The sequence below is a fragment of the Lepisma saccharinum genome, chromosome 28, assembly GCF_977018435.1.
Source record: "Lepisma saccharinum chromosome 28, izLepSacc3.1, whole genome shotgun sequence".
NCBI classification, from domain to species: Eukaryota; Metazoa; Arthropoda; class Insecta; order Zygentoma; family Lepismatidae; genus Lepisma; species Lepisma saccharinum.
This window is the reverse complement of record NC_139256.1, coordinates 3,365,235-3,384,344: the sequence shown is the minus strand read 5'-3', so window position 1 is coordinate 3,384,344 and position 19,110 is coordinate 3,365,235. Positions and strand designations below refer to the sequence as shown.

Sequence of the window (19,110 nt, the reverse complement as noted above, 5' to 3'; positions counted from 1 at the left end):
TGTCGGATAATAGGGAGGTGTTAAGGACAAGCCTATTAACGTCAAACTAATGTTATAATTTTACACATTACAAACCTAATACAGTAATCATGTTTTACAACAATACAGAAAAAATTAACTGGAAAAATGAACTTACAGTTACGCGATAGAGTCAGGAGAAACGAAAAATAGACTACGCTCGCAACTTGCAGTTCTTGTTGCAAATTGTTGTTTTTTTTTTCTGGTGGTATGTCGGATAAGCGAAGGTTGGATAAACGAGACACTACTGTATATAAAACAAAAATTTTCTGAAAAAGTTTTTGGACCCTTTTTAGCACAATGTGAGAAAAATGGTTTACAATAATAAGACAAATGTATCTATACAGTGTGCCTAGAAAAGAACAATATTTACGTAGCATGGCACATACTTTTTTTTTTAATGATGGAACAAATATCAATTTTGCATGGTTAGAAGACAGTGCTACTAATTGTTTTCACTTTAGTTATTGTGAGGCCACGGGGATCCAAATGTGAATTTTTGTGTAAAATTTAAAATTATTCTTCTTGCTCTAGTTTTCCTGGCAATGGGGTACCAAAAGTTCCCTTCCCACAAGAACGATTCTATTTTGAAAAACACAGTAAATAGTTTTGTTTGTACACATTTTTTTGTGTATTACTTCACATTTAAAAAGTGCATGCTTGAAACCCCTCCCCCCCAAATGAGGTAAATGTAGTAATGATGTTGATGATCATTAAAAATGAAATTTTAGGTTACAACCAACTCAGAAGTGTGGCATCTATATGCCAAGCTGGCAGCCAGTGAGGATGAGAAGTCCCCAGAGACGATAGTGAAGGTGTCCCAGTATTTACAGAAGGCTCACCGATGTGCAACGCAGTCAGTCGGGTGGGATAAGGATTTGGCATCGTGCAAGAGTGTGCTACGGTTGAGCAACGGCTTGGCAGATGGTAAGTCTTAAATTTTTTGGATATGTTTACTTACTTGTTGGGTTGGTGCCGATGAAATGTCTTGAAGGTGGCAGACATGTTTGTGCACGTCTACCTTGGAGTACTGCCAATATTGTACCTTTATCATCCGGAGCTTCTTTCGTTGAAGCAGTTGCCTTTTCAAGCGCTTGCTTTTCAAACTTTCAGCGAAGTACAAAAATAATTGTAACTTGAGAACTAATTGTCGTAGACAGATGAAATTGGTTTTGTTTTCTTTCTTAAAGACAGGGCCTTTAGCGGAGGTAAAATTTATACATTATGTTTCCCAATAAGTAATGTTAAAGGAAGAACAAAGTTAAATTTAAAAAAGAAATTGGCGTACCTGTACTCCCCTCAGTAGACCGAAGTGAATGAAAAATGTAGTATGTAGTGGTGGTACATTCCTACAGCTGTGCAAGGTTTTGAAATCAGACTGATACTTTTTGAGTAAAAAAAATAAACATTATGTAAAGTGGCAGTGTTGCCACCTTCGGGACAAAGTCCGGAATTTCACTTCTAGCATCTGCTCAAGGATGCTGGATGGAGCAAACTTGGAGGGAAGCATGTTAAAAGACCACTCACTCTATAAGGATATGTAATGCACGTGCTGCAACTTTGAAAAAAAAAAGTTTTTAAATTTAAATTTGTAAATTTGCGTAAAAACAATTTCGAACTTCGGCCCATTTCGCCCCTGCTTCCCCCCTGGATCCTTAATTGTCAGACATTGCTGAAAATGGTGCTTTTTACTCATTCTTGCGTGTAGAATTTAAATTTTACAAAAAGATGCAGTAGTTTTGACGTTGTAGCCACTTTTATAAATGTATCCATTCATAATATGAGGGTAACTAAGGGAAAATATGGACTTTTTCATACTTTGCTTGTTAATAATACTAACAATGGATATATTGTTTTGTAATTTGAGTATATCATACCTTCATATGTATACTAAAGATTAAAAAAAGACAAAACTGAAATATCATGTGTAGTTTTCAAGAAATGCCACGTTAGTTGCTGATGTGCACTGCTGGTCGAAATATTGACCATCTGGACGCTAAAGAACAAAGAACACCCATGCCCTGGTGGGGATTTGAACCCCTGATATTGTGGCATCAACAGTTGAGGAGGGGGAGGGCTCTCGTGAATATGGAAGTGAGGAATGGGGTTTATACTCCAACTCATTACCATCCTCTACAGTGGAATGGTTATATCACACTAAAATGCCAGGGGTCCTGGGTATGAATCCCAGCCAGGACATGGATGTTCTTTCCGAGTGTCCCTTCGTCATATGATCACTCATCCTCATCATCGCAATTAGCCAAAAGTCAGCAGAGAAGCAGCTCATCTGGAATTTACGTGTATGTTGGAGTCTGCAAGAGAAAAAGTTGCAAATTGAAGTGGTTCATTTCCACTTATGAATTAATTCTTGTGATTCCACTCCCTAAAAAGATTCAGTTCAGAAACTTGTTCCTCTCATCCTTATGACTCTCAGTCTGGTACAAAATTATGCTTTCTTTGAATTTCAATCCTACACAGGCAATATAATTTAATGTTCACTTTTTTAAAAGTAGGTTTATATGAATAATATCAAAGTAAAAGTTGTAGTCCCACCATATTGATTGATAACTAAAGTAGGTTGCCAATATGATCATAATTATCAGAAAGGTTGCTGAAGAAGAGGTTATCATCTATTATTTTAAAGATCTTGTTCTTGTTTGCATTTATATTTTGCTGTAGCAAGAAAAGAATATAGAACTAGTACAATTTTACGTTTGATGCTGATTGTAATTTTACTTTATTCCTCAGATTTTCATGTGCTTTTATGCATTTAATGAAATTTGCATTAAAAAAAGTGATGTAACTGAATATTCATAACAATTAACGGACCTAAAAGCAAAAATCATGATAAACATGCTGGAAAAAAAATATTTTTCGACTAGAAAACCTGAAAATGTCAGGGAATTTCATAATCCAAAAATCTTAGCAACCCTCTAATAAAAATACAAATACCTCCCCTCAACTGATCACCATTGACAACTCCACCTATTGAAAACTACAGCTGATAATTCAGTTCTGTCTTTGTTGTTCATTTATGTTACGGATGCCAGTCCCCGTGGTTAGCACATCATGCTATGACACCAGGAGTCCCAGGTTCGAATCCTGGCCTGGGCATGGATGTTTTTGAGTGTCCATTCATCATATCACCACTTGTCCCATTCTTCGCAAATTAGCCAAAAGTGGCACAAAAAGTGAAGTAAAATAAAGCAAATCAACCAATCAATTATGTTAGGGATGGGCCAATATGAAATGTTGGCCAATACTGATATAGTGAAACCTTGATAAGTCGAATTTTTTGTAATCCCCTTGAATTGTCAATAACACACAATACTAATTTTACCTCAACAACTCTAATAAAACCTTGATAAGATGAATTTTTGTACAGTGTATGGGATGCCTTTTGAGCTTAAAAACTTGAAGATAGAGTATGAAAAACCTCTATGAGTCGAAGTTAAATTGTAATCACCTATATAACTTGAAGTTTTAGTCGCACGGACCTCAATAAGTCGAAGTGTAGGGTGCGTACGTACAAGGTCAGGTGATCAACAATCATGTCGGGACTTGAACTTCCCCACCCTGTCGTGTATGTAACCATCATTGTTAATGTGTTTAGACCTCTATAACTTGAAATCGGCTATTTTGGCCCTCAACTCGAACCTTGGTAAGTCAAATTTTTTCTTGTTCCCCTCAAGTTGGAGTTATCAAGGTTCCACTGTATAAAATTCCAAATGGTTCATTGACCACCTTAATAAATGTATGTTGCAAGATGAACCAAGGTTTTGCAATGCAAAAGAAGTTGCATATTTTCAAAAATTATATCAAATTGGCGCAGTATTGCACTAAATTGTAAGATATTTATAGATATGTTAGATCAGTAAAATTATCAGTAATTTTACCAATATGCCTATATCGGCTGATACCAATAGAGTACCGATTAATCTGTTCCATCCCTAATTTATATGCGTATGAAGGTATCACACTTTGAATTATCTTCGTGGCTGACATTTAATATTGTTAGGGACCGTAAAGATTTGATTTTAAAAATGGTGGACCAATAAGCCTGTGAAATTTTGATTACTACAGTTTTTACATATTTTTATAAGCTCTCATCCAATATACAAAGAGGTACCCAAAAAAAAACCGGAATCATAATGTTGCGCGAATACCGATGTAGTTACGGCTTGTGCCGCTAGGTGTCATTAGTATGGAATATCTTGCATCAATCTGCAAGTTGGCATTATTCTGTGCTGAGCTGTTCGTTCGTAGTGTTGCATTGTTTGTGGTGTTGCGGCAAGAGTTTGGCGATTTTTGAGTGATTGTTGAGATGGCGGACCACAAGGAGCAAAGGACCTGTGTTAACTTTTGTTTCTTGTTGGGGAAAAGCAACTGCTGAGACCGTTGTTATGCTTCGCCAACCTTTTAATGAAGCTGCTTTGGGAAAGACACAAGTCTATGAGTGGTTTTCCCGGTTCAAAGATGGCAACATGTCAACTGAGGACTTGCCAAGGCCTGGCCATCCTTCGACAGGCAGAAATGAAGAAAACATTGGAAAGTTCGAGATGCCATTAATGAAGATCATCGAAAGACCATCGAGCAAATTTCTGAAGAAGTAAAGTTGTCCTGGAGTACTTGCTGGAGTGTGCGACGGAAGCGTCCAGAACTGTGGAGAAGTGGAATGTGGTTACTGCACCATGACAACGCCCCAGCCCACACGGCCATGTCAGTGCGACAGTTCTTGCCAAAGAACAACATGGTGCTTGTGTTCCATGCCCCATACTCACCCGATTTAGCCCCCTGTGACTTTTTTTGTTCCCGCGGATGAAGAGGAATGTTAAAGGGAAGCGATTCCATGACGTCAACAAGGTGAAAGACATTACGGACAAAACCTTGAAGAGTATTGCGCCAGAGGAGTTTCGAAACTGTATTCAACAGTGGGAAAAACATTGGGACAATTGCATTAAAGCACATGGGCAATACTTTGAAGGTGACTAGAGTAGACAAGTTTACCTCAATGTACCTACAACATGTACATGTATATGGTCTTTTAACACTAGAATACAAAACCTTGTGAGCAAAACGTAAACACAAAACCCTCGTAAATTTTAAGACTCAATTTTATATTCTTAAAAACCTACTTACTTATTAACTTGTTACAATTTTTATATTTGGTGCTTTTAATTCATGTTCCTCTTGTGCCTCCCCGATGGTGCAGTGGTCGCATCGTTGCCTTATAATGAAGGAATCACAGGTTCGACACCTGGTGGAGGCATATAGTGGTTCGAATCCCACTTTAAACTGTAGTTCCAGTCCCTATCATGCTTACTGTGCATAAAGTGGACTTAAGGCACCAACTCAATCTATCAAGTTCATGTTCTTATGATTTTAAAAAACACATTTTGATAGTTTTATAGGGCCATTATTTATATAAAAATATTCTTGTGTGTCTTGGGAAAAAGTGAAGAAAATATGGTTTTTGATTTATCTTTTAAAAAATAAACTTATTTGTTTGATAGTTTAAGCTTATAAAAACTTAGATAATATCTCGTGATACGAATCCATAACGAATTTTACAATTAGAAATCAGTTACATACAAACTTGAATATAACAGTTTGATAATTTATGCTTGTAGGAGAAGGAACCTTTGCAGGGCTATATATTAAGTATGAATCTTCTAGTCATTTTCTAATCATAGTTGAGTTGGTATTTTTAGTCCTTTTATGCACAGTAAGGCTAATTGGGACTGGATCTACAGCTTGTGGGATCCAAACCACTATGTGCCTCCACCAGGTATCAAACCCGGGACCTTCTAATCATACAACTTCGTTGTTCTTCATCTTTTCTGTCCAGGGTTAATACCAGGTGGAGAGACTGGCTAGGATCCCACTCTAAACTGTAGGTCCAGTTCCGATTATCTTTTCTGTGCAAGAAGTGGACTTAAAGCAAACTCATATTATTATCAGTGAACTCACGTGCTTCTTATTTGGTGTGTGCTTAAAAACGTGGTCTTTTTCCAAGTAGCAACAAAGCCAGTTAAACACAGGCAGTTGAGGCAACTGTAACAATGGGAAAACAAAGGGAATGGGATCTTCACCAGATGCATTTTCAAAAAAGAATTAGCACATTACAAAAATATTGAAAATTTACTGACAAAAAAATCACATCTGAATGAAAAATACAAGAATTCACAGAAAATGTTGCATTTGTATGGTAAAATTTGTATACAAGCAATCTTATACATTTTCTGTCATTGCAGCTTATATTGCTTCCTCAAGGTCCTGCACAAATCCGAACCAAGCGTCCCAGATGCTGTCTTCAGCCAGGTTGAGCCTAAAAGGAGTAATAACAAAAATAAAGGTAATTTTACTCATGTTTTATGTTTACGAATAATACACTCCTCACAAAAAGTTTGGAATATTGTTATATTAGGTGATATGTGGCATATGTGTGGAAAAGAGAGAATGTCCACCAAACAGATACCATGTGTTGTTGCACTCCAAGGCATGTATATCACCTATTGTGTAACGTAACAATATTCCAAATTTTTTGTGAGGAGTGTACATAATGTTTTGCAAAATATTAAGGTTTGCTACAAAACAAAAATCACACTTTAGTGTTGTCTTTATTTGAGGTGTATGATACTACTTCATTAAGTCTTATTTTATTACTTACAATTTTATTAATTAAGATAAAGTCTGCCATGCATGTAGCACCCTGGCATGAAGGAACAAGCCATTTTGGAGGTGATGTGATCAGCACCATGCCACCTTTACCCCCTCCCCTCCAGGTACCCATTGATTGGAGGCTGGGTGAGCCCCGGAGTTACTTTATGTGGGAAGGCCAGAAAATTCTAACCTTAGATAATTTTAAGTACTATCAATGTTAGATGTACTGTATCTTCAAATTTTGAAATTAAAGTCTAGATCAGGTGCACTTAGATTATATACTTGTTATTTTCAGTTGCACATATATCTCAAGAATTTGGATTTCATTATTTCTAGTTTTGTATAAAAATAATTTCATTGGTATTTTATTTCTATTATATCTAATTAACATGAACATGTGCAATAAATAAGAATTGTTGCGGTAAACCAGGTCAAATTTTCAGAATAAGCCACTGAACTATGTATGTATTTCTACTTCAGCAACAACATGCAGATTCTGTAACCAAGGAGGTGCCAGAAGAACTGCGCGAGGATCTGCAAGTGTTGGAGGGAAGGTTGGAAGAAATTTCAGCACAAGCAACATGATTGCCATTGGATAGATTTTCCCTATATCGGTCAGGTCAGTTCCAGATATGCTTTTGAGAGCTAGCATTATTCTCATGTTGAAGTTTTTCTATTTATGGTTGTTACAAGCATATAAACACAATTTTTGATGTAATGCTCCCTTCATCAGACATTTATTTTTAGTGGGGATGGGAAAGATTAATTGGTACTGTATCAGAATTTGTTTATCAGTAAAATTACCAATTATTTTAGTGCAAAATTTTTATGGAGAATCTCCATGCCCTACTTTTTAAAAACGCTAATGTCTAAATTTGCATCTTCTTTTGCACTGGAAACAAATATTTATTAAGGAGGTCAAGGACCATTTGGAATTTATAGTTTGATTAATGTGGGGTAAGCCATCATCTTTAAAATCTAATTCTACAAAAGAGATCAAGAATCTTCGTAGGAATTAAGATGATTTTGAATTACTTGATATTTGGGATCCATTGATAAAATTTTACAACACATACATTTAAAATGATAATTTGACAATATTCATTTTATTACTTCTTCTTTCTAGTTTTGTTAAACTTATTAAAACTAGAAATAAATGTCTACTAAAGAGAGTATGTGTTCTCTCAAAATGTTACATCAAATATAGTGTTTATATGCTTGTAACAACCATAAACTACATGAGAAATAATTCTCCAATGTACACGAGGAACTGTGTGTCATTAGCACTCGGAAGCATATCCAGAACTGACCTGGTTCATATGCTGAAAGAATTTCATCATTTTCTGCCAGGAGAGCTTTTGTTATTGCATGTACATAGGTTTAAGAAAATGAACAATATTTTTTCACGTTTTTGTAATTTATTTGAAGATAAAAGTGGTGCTTGCCTCCCCAGAGATATCTATCCATAAGAATTAACATTTAAAGAGTACAAACGTTTTTGTTTTGAGAGAGCAAAAAGTGGAAATATGATTATGTTCAACAGGTAATATCTAATTACGGATACGTAATTTACTCAAAGCTTACTTTTAATTTTTCCACGCAAATTTTCTTTGCGATGAATTTTGCTAGGCATGTACAGTCTTGCTGCAGGCAAGGTGGTTCCTTTTTCGTCTGCTTGTAAAAAATTGCAAAAATTCATGACTTTATCTTGACCTACCTGTTGATTTACTCAAACTACTTTTCATTTTTCCATGCAAATTTTCTTCGCAATCGATTACGCCACTAGCAGAATAGGACGGAACCACATTGCCTGCAGCAAAGGCAGTACACGCCTGATAGGTGGCGTAATCGATCGTGAAGAAAATTTGTGCGGAAAAAAAATCTTAGAGTAAATGAACAGGGAATCTCTGGAACAAGGCCGTGTGTTACATTAGAGAAGGGAAGAAAGCTTGTGGGTGGGGCAAAGCAGTACACGATCCTGTAAGCGGTAGCTGCAGTCGTTTTCCCTCCACCATGCAATTCTGTTCCCTCTCACATATTCATTGGTCAAGTTACTGTCTTCTCGAGTTACTACTTGTGCAGACCCTTGTCCTCGTTCGCTCGCTCCAGCGATTCCCAGGACAGAGTATAGATGAGGAACAGCTTTCAGATGGAAGCAGCATATGTCTCTTGGAAACCAATCTTAAGAAATAAATGCAACTTTTTGAACTGACTTGACACAGCAAGCTACACGTGTCACTCCCAACTGTTCCTTGTTCTCAATACTGTGCTTTGTAGCACCTCATCAGTTGTGCTCACATACAGGGCGATTTTTTTCATTTAGACTAAAGGGGGCCGAATCATCACTTAGCTTTGAAATCCCTGTGGAGATTGTGGCCTGTCGCTTTCGCTTCGATCTGCAAGCTCACATCAATTCTGATGATCTATTTCACATTCACTTACAAGATTCTTGCTAGAAAACAAGTGATGTTTTGGTTTCTAACAGTAACAGAAATATAGACATTGTGTTCATTTGTTTTATGTTAAATATTACAAAATTGTTTTAATTAATATACGTATTTACCACTTGAGAATACATTTTCAAGAAGAGTCCTTAGAACATTTATAATAGGCATTTTAATAAGAAATTAGGCCTCAAGATACCATGCAAAAGCGTTTTCTTGAGTTTCGCTCTTTTAAAATAGAGCGGGAAAAGAGATGAAAATTCTCGATTCTCTAGCGTCATAATGGTGTTTCCTAGAAGAAAAATGCACAGAATATTTTTTGTAGAGAATTTTATGTACATTAATTTTTGTCATAGCCACTTTTGCTGTAAAATGCTTTCCAAGTGAGATAATTGCAAAAAACTGATTTTGGGTGCCATTTTTCCAAGATGGCAGCCAAATCCGGGGTGTAAAATTAATATGTTGTTAAGAACCCTTTTAGGACGATATTAAAATTTGTTCCTGCTTTCCCTGATTTTTTCCTTATTGGACCCCAAAAGCATCCCTTGTTGACTGGCCTAACTGTAGGAGACTTTGGGGTCAGTGCAACTGCAGGACCAGCAAATCTACATATGATCCAACTATTATAACTTTTGACTAATCATCAGTTTCTGTATGCCAACATCAGCAATTGCTTCTTTAAAAATTACCCCTAAAACAAATTTCTGAGCAACAGCATTAGCTAGTCTCCCTTTGTTGGATGCATTAGCCTGTTTGTTAGCCATAAAAAAATAGTGAGGACACAACTGATGTTTCTGAAAGAGCCCTGAAGCAGTGCTTGAAGTGAGGGTGGATGGGATGTTATCCCACAGCTAGCAAGATTTTCGCAAAGCATCCTCCCAGCTGTCTAATTGTTACCATGTTAAATCATAGGACCCCCCCCCCCCTTACAGCTTATCCCAGGCTCTTCCAAACATCTTACCATATAACATTTTTCACTTCAAGCGCTGCCCTGAAGATCTCTATAGTCCTTCATTGTTGAACTTTTAAGTGCTACTTTCTTTTTGACAACTGGGACGTGACAGAACATCAATAAGGTGCTTAGTTTGGTTTTAAGGCCACTTTATACATAGAAAGGTTGCTCAGGACTGAACTTAGTTTCAAGTAGAATCCGAACCACTATGTGTCTCCACCAGTTATCAAACCCTAGTCCTCTTGGTAATAATTCGACAATGTTACCACTACGTCATCCAACCATCCATATACAGCCAATGGAACGGTAATGTCAGTGATATTTCAATTGGTGATTGAAATGGCCATTGCCTGACAGCTGATATTATCACATTAGTTATTGCTATTGATCTACATAAGTTGTAGAATATCATAACCTATTCTCTTGTTTGCTCTCTTTGTAAAAGCTTTAAGAGTTTCAGGCTGTAGTCCTTCTCCTCCATACCTCATCGATTCCAGTGAAGTGAATTCATCAGATCTATGGACCATCTTTTGGGTGTCTTTGATTATTATTACAACAGTAGCCGATGAAATCCACAATTGTTCTACAGTAGTGTCATCCCTTCTATCTTTTTATCACTAATCCACTAGTTTGAGCTTTGAGTGCGAAATAGACAAAAAAAACAAAAAACAAGTCTTCTGCGCAAGTAGGACTTGAGAGGGTTCCACCAATAAGTGCACGAGTACATGGAGGGGAAATGTGGCTGCAGCTACCAGCACTGCTTTGTTCCGTCCACTTGCTTTCTCCCCTTCTCTACTGTTGTGCACGGTGCTGCTCCACAGATTCAAGGTACGGAGCGTAACCAAGCTACGAAAAAGTACTTGAAACAATCATGTGTAGAGAGTTCAACAATATGAGAATGACAGATCAAATATACATTTATAAAAAAATAAAAAAAAAATGGTATTTTTCTGAGATAACTAATGCAAATATGTGCATGCAGCTCATCTTCATATTTTCAAAATAGGATTAAAATTGTATATTCTATCCATCTACAGCACATGGGCTACTATAAAATATTACTAGGGCTGAGCCGATACCACTTTGAACCTATACCGATGCCAATGCTTGAAAACTGTAACAATTAAAAGTTGCTCAAAATATATTTTGATGTTAGTGATTACGTATTCCACTCTCAATAATAATTATATACATCCATTTTCCAAGATTTTTGCTTAAAAATATTTTAGAATTACATCAGAATATTAAATTACATGTTATCACAAAATTAAGTTTTTTGAGACAAAACTTGTGAATGTGTTTGAAAAAACTCTAATTTTGCATAAATTTCCAGGATAATTACACTTTGCGAAAGTGTCGCACAGCATTTTGGTCTTTCATGGAATCCTTAAAAATGCCGGAAAAGTATAGTCAAATAAATTCCAGCAGATACTTTCCAATACCGATACCACTGTATCGGCTGATACCGATACATCTAAATATTACAAAATATTAAAGATATTGTTTAAATGTAGCACATATGAACAAAAAAACATCAAAATGTGAGCATTTTTGCGGAACGCAGCGAGAGTAGGGGAGCGCACACAGTGAGTGAAAGTGTGCGCACGAATTCAAACTTTACTCGCAACAGGGCAAATTTTAGTAGCAAGCTTGTCATTATTGGTATCAAATTAAAGATAATTTTATACTCTACAACTTTGGTTTGATAATTTTCCAATATTATCATTCGTATCGAAAATACAGTGCCACAAAGGAAAAAGTAACTATAAAAATTTACATTTTTTTATTTTGTCTTAGAATTACTCAAAAACCATTGGCAATATTTAAAACACGAAGAGAACCAAATTTATAGAGTGTAATGTTGGCACTGGAATTAAAAAAAAGAATGTCCCGATATGTCCACTAGTTTCAGAGATATGGACGTTTTCCTAAAACACTGCAAATTGAATGTTCAGGGGGCAATAGGGGTGCAAGCTATGGGGGGAGGGGTGGGGACTTTTAGGAAAATACATCTCTTATGATGGTCTAACAATACAACAAAATTCAGCTTTGCCCTAATTTGTTCCGACAAAAATCCTTTGTTTACTGGGCTAAGAAGATATTTTCTAGCAATACATAAAAAAACTATTTCTTTTACAATAAATCACAAATTTATGCCCTATCCTGACTTGTGTGTCACATAATCAAACAGTATAAATAGTAGGAATACTATTCTAATCCTATTTTATTTGGGTGTTTATAGAAAACAACGTAAAAGAAAGAGGATCAAAAGTTTAAATGTAAAATTTACATTAGTGTAACAATTGGGCATTCTAAGTGTACATGAAAAAAATAATGAAAGGGACTAAACCACAACCAATTCCTTGCATCTTACAGTAAAAATTCGGTAAACTTATTATATTTGCAGAATTTACATAACAATAATTTTGAAAAATATACAACAGTGGTGCTTACTGGATTCAAAACCTGGACTATATCACCAGAATAGAAACAACTTCATAAAATAAAATTGTATTGCTTTGTGATATTCAGCAGTGGATATGCAAACTCTTGAGGACAATGCAGCAACAACATAAGACAACTGAGGCAAGACTTGAAGGATATGGATCAGAGCTCAACGCAATGGAAGATATCAAGAGAAAGAGAAGATAGATCCAAAAAAGTCCAGAACAGAGAAGAATGGAAAAGTAGGCTGAGCCGCACATAGATTATAAAAACCTGTGTGATGTTGAATTAAATCCAAGATTACAGTATTGTATATTGTAAGTGGCTAATCTTTACGGAATGTTTCTTATGATTATACAGTGCTTTCCTCAGTCGAATTGGCTGTGGAACAGCAGCTAACACGTCGGGAACTAAGAGTGCATCCACGTAACTAGAACCGCTGGCTATGTAATAAAATAAGCTTGTACAATTACATTGACAGTTACGATTGAAATGAGCATGTACCTTGTTACAAACAGTGTTGGAAATGATGTCCTGCATACACATATTTATGGCATCTTTGTAGGACATTTTCACTAACATGTACGCAGATTCTCTTCCGAAATTGCTTGAATTCTTCTCCTCATATTTTCTTTCAATTCTTATAATGTATGGCTTCAGGTTTAAAAGCATAATACAACCTTGGTGACAATGAAGTTCGACCAGAAAGGAATACGTGATTAAATGCACAGAGGCATAGGCGGTGAAATGGGTGACCCGCAGAAGTGACGCATGTGTGTAAGAGGCGTGTGAGCAGGCAAGAATCGTGATCCCAGCACGTTGCACCCAAGGTCACGTAAAGAACGAAAACGGGGAACTATACGCGTGACATTGAACCTCGACCAGGCACCAGACCCATACGGGAAATTCCAGATAGTGGCGCATTCGACGGAAGCATGACGTCACGGGCACGATAAGGGAGTCCGCCGTATATAAGTGCGTGCTGTGCACCGAGGAACCGCAGTGCATCATCACCATGGCCAGGGGCAAACCTATTGACAACACCGTGAGGAGAAGAGTGGTGGAGTTGCAACGGGATGGACTCAGTGAACGGGAAATAGGGCGCCAACTGAACTTACCCAAGTCAACCGTCCACTGCATCATCAAACACCACCAAAATATGGGTACTACAGAGCCAGGTAAGGCCCCCGGTCGAAAATGCCTGCTGAGCGTGCGTGACCTACGGATATTTAGGCGCTATATCCAGACCAACAATCATGTTTCTGTGGCCGAATTGCGACTGTGGACTCCAGAATGCTTTCACATTGAAGTGTCAACCAGAACCATTCGCCGTTACCTACAGCGATGCGGTTACCGAGTGTACAAGGCGAAACGTAAACCCTTCCTTTCCATGTCGAACAAAGGCAATCGACTACGGTGGGCACGAATGTACTGGGGATGGACATTTCGGCAGTGGAACAGGGTTTTGTGGACGGACGAATCCATTTTCAATGTTGTGTACGGGAAAATACGGAAAACAGTCATTTGTCGGAAGGAGGAACAGAATGAAGCAAAATGTTATGCACGTTGGGTACAGAAACCTCCGTCAGTGATGGTATGGGGATGCATGACGGCATCTGGGGTTGGCCCACTACACGTCTGTGAGGGCATCGTGAATGCACACGCCTATACACGCATACTGGAGCGGCATCTTCCCACAGTGCGAAGGCACCTGTTCCACAGGCGGCGTCTCATCTTTCAACACGACAATGCCAGGCCTCATACAACGCGGCTGACAAGATATGGTTGACTCGCCATCACGTGCGAACTCTGCCATGGCCACCATCGAGTCCCGACCTCTCGCCCATTGAGAATGTGTGGCATGTTCTTAAGCGACGTGTGCAACAGAGGGGACCCACGACAGTGGCTGCTCTTATCGCCTGCCTGCAGGAGGAATGGCACCGCATCGATGTGGAATACCTTGAACGACTCGTCCGCAGCATGCCCCGACGCATTGCCACAGTTATTCGCCGACGGGGTGGCGTCACACCATGGTAAACAGGATCCCCTCTAACAGTGGTCGAACTTCAATGTCACGTGTAGATGGATGAAAATGTTTTATTTTGTGTGGACACCATACATTGCTGCGTTGCAGCGGAAATTTATGTTTTCCTTTGTTCCATGTAGCCTGCTGAATAAAATATGTTCAGCATATGCATGTGTTCTCCTTCTTTCACAACGCACTCCTATATTTGTGACTGGTCGAACTTCATTGTCACTAAGGTTGTAGTTTAAAAGCTTAATAGCTCGCCTCGCAGATGTCATGCAAATGTCTGTTTCTTGTGCAAGGCACCAGAGGGATTTTTGAAAAGTGTGTTCCAATCGTGCTCCAACGTCGATTAGTTTCTCCCCAGTAAGCACACACAGTTTTCCCTTCGCTTCTTATCAAGAACAGACCCTGTTTCCCTAAATTTGCTGAGAAGTTCTTGAACTAATACCCGTCTTCACCCAATCTGTCTGGTAGCCTTCCATCTTACCACACCTAAATGCATTATTTTTCGTGTACAACTTGTAGAACGAGCCTCATTATTGACAAAATGTATTATCGATACTTACTTTTGTTATAACAACAAGGTATCTCATGTAACGCAATATAAACTATGAATTCGCCATTCTTTTTTCCAAATTATTTCGAACTACCTCCATCTTCCCTGCTCCAGTGTTGCCACAGCCAAAAAGCACAATTTTCCCTTTTAGGTGTGAACAGTGCGTACACTCACCTCAATTAGTACTCCGGCATTTGTTTCTTTATACAACATATTTGCAAAAGATACAATTTACAGGTGTATCAATATACGCTGTATAAAACACACCTTATTACTAACTTCATTGACCCTGTACACTGCATTTCAAAGATATACCACAAAACAAAACAAAACCAATGTATCTTATCAATGACTCTTAAGACAATACTTTCCTGCGGCAAAAAATACGAAATGCGGACAATGCGTTACTATGATTTATGTTGAGTATAATTATTATGGTACACAGAGAACTGACAAAACACAACGTTTTCAAAATGATGTATGCATTTTTAAATATAACAATAACACATATTCTGTAGAGGCCTCGTAATTTTGGCCGTGTCCGAAAGGTGCAAGACCGTACTTGAAGCGAGCATACTTCGAGAATGGTCTCGCAGTGCGGTCTTGAAGTCGTGGACTGGAAGTGAAGATCTTTCGAACTGCACTTCGACTGCAGCGTCAAATACGATCAGTAGATATAACCAGGACACGTAGTTTTTCCAAGTTTTAAACACTTGTTTTTCACCACAGAAATCACAACACAAAAAAAAAAAAGGTAAAGTGTTCCCCTGTGCATAGCACCACGCCATGAAGGCGTATAGGGGGTGTGGGGGTAACGCAGAAATCACAACACAGCATTTGTAAATGCTCTAATACATACATTTCCACACATTAGAAAAACTGTAATAAACAAGGCCGAGTCTGCTGCCACGCACCTGTCAGCAGTAAGAATAAGCTTCAAATTTGCTGCTGCCACGTAATGGACATTTCCACTTTGACATGAAAAACGTTTTAAATCCATTCATTTTACAGATAATGACACAAACATGAGATGTGCAAAATATCTCGGCGATATTTGCTTCGGTTCTCGAGAAACATGCTTTCAAACACCGCTGAAATTCACCTACTACATCACGGATTTGAAAACGTCCTCTCCACAGACACGAGGTCCTCTGACGTCATCACTTAGAAATGCGTGCAGGCGGGGCTTCTGCTCGTCCCGTCAACTTAGCATGAGCCGCGGAAGCGACAGAAAATTCACTTGTTACTGTGTAAAACAAGTATCTTACAACTTCAGTGCAAAAATCTGTGCTTCATTTCTTGGAGATGAATTATGCCCTAGCAGAATTTACTATAATTCAGCCACTCGGTAGAGGGTTTTCCCATTAGGGTGACAAAGCAAACCTTGTAACAGTCAATGGCTGAACACGTGAACAGCCTTGTTCATTGCGAATACATAGGTTAGTTCTGACTGGCAAGAACTTAATGTTATAGGAATGCCTTTTCTGGAATTACAATTATTTTGGTCATAATATTTTCTTCACAAATTTTAAGATAATACTTTTAGAACACACTGGTTTACACCAATTTCTGCAATATAAGAGGTGATACGGTATAAAAAGGTACAGTGAGTTTTTCAATTTCCTGTAGTAAATGACAGTTTTCTTCAGTTAATATATTGCAAATTTTTGTATTTAGCCTACTTTTACGTCGCTTTGCCGTTCATTTTGTTTAACTGCAATGATGAGAACGCATGGTTAATTTATTATAATTTATTTATTAATTATCATCTCTAACATCACATTTCTTCCCACTTTTGGCTAATCGCTACAATGAAGGTGAATAACTACAAGCTGTATTCGAAGTCGGGGTGCAGGAGTACACCCCCCCCACACACACACACTACCACCAACTGCACAATCAAATATCACCCAACCTGCCATGATAAGAGACGAACTTTTTCTTCTGTCCCATCTCATTTCGAAAACATTCACTTGTCCCATCTCCGTTTATGAGACGCCCGACCCTGTGGCCGAGTGGTTAGCACATCGCGCTGCGACGCCAAGGGTCCCGGGTTCGAATCCCGGTCGGACTTGGTTGTTCGTGAATGTCCATTCATCCATTTCATCACTCATCCCTATCTTCGCAAATTAGCCAAGAGGCACAAAACGCGAAGTAAAATAAACTAAACCAATCAATCAAAAAATCCTTTTATGAGACAAGACGGAAAATGTCTCGTCTCGTGAGCAACACTAACATTAACAATAGAAGCATCCCCCTAGGTGTCCCCAAAGTCTCGAGCAAACATCCTCCCATGTAACAATTTCCAGTTCAATGAAATGTCACACACAAGGAAACAATCATGCCCAGGTCGAGAGTCAAACCTGGAACATGCGACTTCCTCAGATAAATCACGAATTTTGTGTATAATAATTACAACGCCAGTTCATTCCTGGTAATTCTGAATCTGCAGTTTGGTTTGCATATATAAGCAGGATAATATTTAGTTTTCGAGGGCTGTACCGTCAAAACGAGGAGTCAAAAAAAATTAATAATAATAATAATAAAAAAATATTAAGAAAGATTTTTTTGTATTTATAATGATAAGCCTTTGCATACGTTGTTAATTCTATATTTTTCTAGACTTGAGACGAGAACGAGAATTGACCTCCCAAACCGAGACGGATATTTATAAATAGAGACGAGACTGTCAATGAGACATTTACAAATAAACACGAGACAGACATTTACAACTCTCAACGAGAACGAGACCAAGGCTGCCATGTCTCGTCTCGATAGGATCCTTAGTGGTGAAGTTGTGAACCAACCAATTAATGCGTTCGGGGTAACGAGATGAGGCGGCTTTTTTCGCAGTACAAAATTCAAAATAATTATATCGTACCATTTCAGTATGGGATATTGTTATACACATGGGCATATATATAGTTCACGGAGGGGGGCGAGGGATGGATCAACTTTTGGTATGATTAGGGTTGCTTTATTTCGTAAGTGAAAATCCAGGACACTATTGGCCGGAAGCTTGTTGGGGAGCATGGGGGGAGGGGATGTTGGACCCGACAAAGTTGTGTGTTTGTAGTCAGGAAGTATTGATACTTTTCTGTTCATCTTGTGTCACTACGTTTTTAAGAAGCAAATTTCTTTAATATGATTCGAGGGGGAAAAATAACTGATTTGATAGTCTCAATGCAGTTTCTTATCGCAGAAATTCTGAAACTATCAGGAAATTGCAGATATTGGTCAGCAGTCCCATCTGGTGTGTGGAATTACGAAATTTCCTTCCCATCCGTATCCCGTCCTATACGTCTCTAATTTAAGAGAATGAAATAAGTCCGAAGGAATTTTTTATGAACAAGCGGATAGAACAAGGAAACTGGTAACTTTAGTGAACCAAAAAAGAGAGGGGTTGGACCCATTGAATCCCCCTTAAATACGCCCATGGTTATATACATTATTTCCTTGTAATAATTATACATAAACTAAGTATAGATATGTACTGTGCAACTAATGTAATCTTCTCAGTGTATTTTCTCTTATCTGCACAAAAATGTTGGATCATAATTTGCGCAACAGAAATGGAACACAAACTGAAATTGCTTTATGGAAAAGAAAGTTAAATAGGCTTTATAAATAAAGTGAAAATTCCTATTTTGCACTACATAGGTTACGGTAAATATCGATAAATATAAGTTTAAAAAATATTTTTGAGTGTCTGGTCAGCAACCAATTTTATAAGCAATATTTTTCGCATGGCCTGAGAACACACACGCAGCTGAACACTTTCATTAATCTTGCACGTGAGCAGCACACATATTTCATAGAAGAATGATCATTACAAAGCATAGCTTTTCTTTCTCCTATCGCTCCTTCTTCCATTATTTAAATCGGTACAGATTTGTAAAACTGCTGCACGTGTTCGCTCACCGTGGGCTACCCATTCGGAACTGGACGCTCGAAGCAGACGACAAACGAGCTCTCCCTAAGGAGTGACGTAGTAACATGGCGG

At 38.0% G+C, this 19,110-nt stretch overlaps 1 protein-coding gene across 1 annotated transcript in view; it reads left to right on the top strand.

The window, feature by feature from the left end:
* LOC145980641 (tetratricopeptide repeat protein 27) overlaps nt 1–8,139 on the top strand; it is an 85,437-nt gene extending 77,298 nt beyond the window's left edge. The window contains exons 15-17 of the mRNA XM_083113676.1: nt 750–945; nt 6,273–6,373; nt 7,162–8,139. Coding sequence (XP_082969802.1) covers nt 750–945; nt 6,273–6,373; nt 7,162–7,266 — 402 coding nt within the window. The 3' untranslated portion in view covers nt 7,267–8,139. The remainder of the gene's footprint in view (nt 1–749; nt 946–6,272; nt 6,374–7,161) is intronic.
* Nucleotides 8,140–19,110: the final 10,971 nt, after the last annotated feature.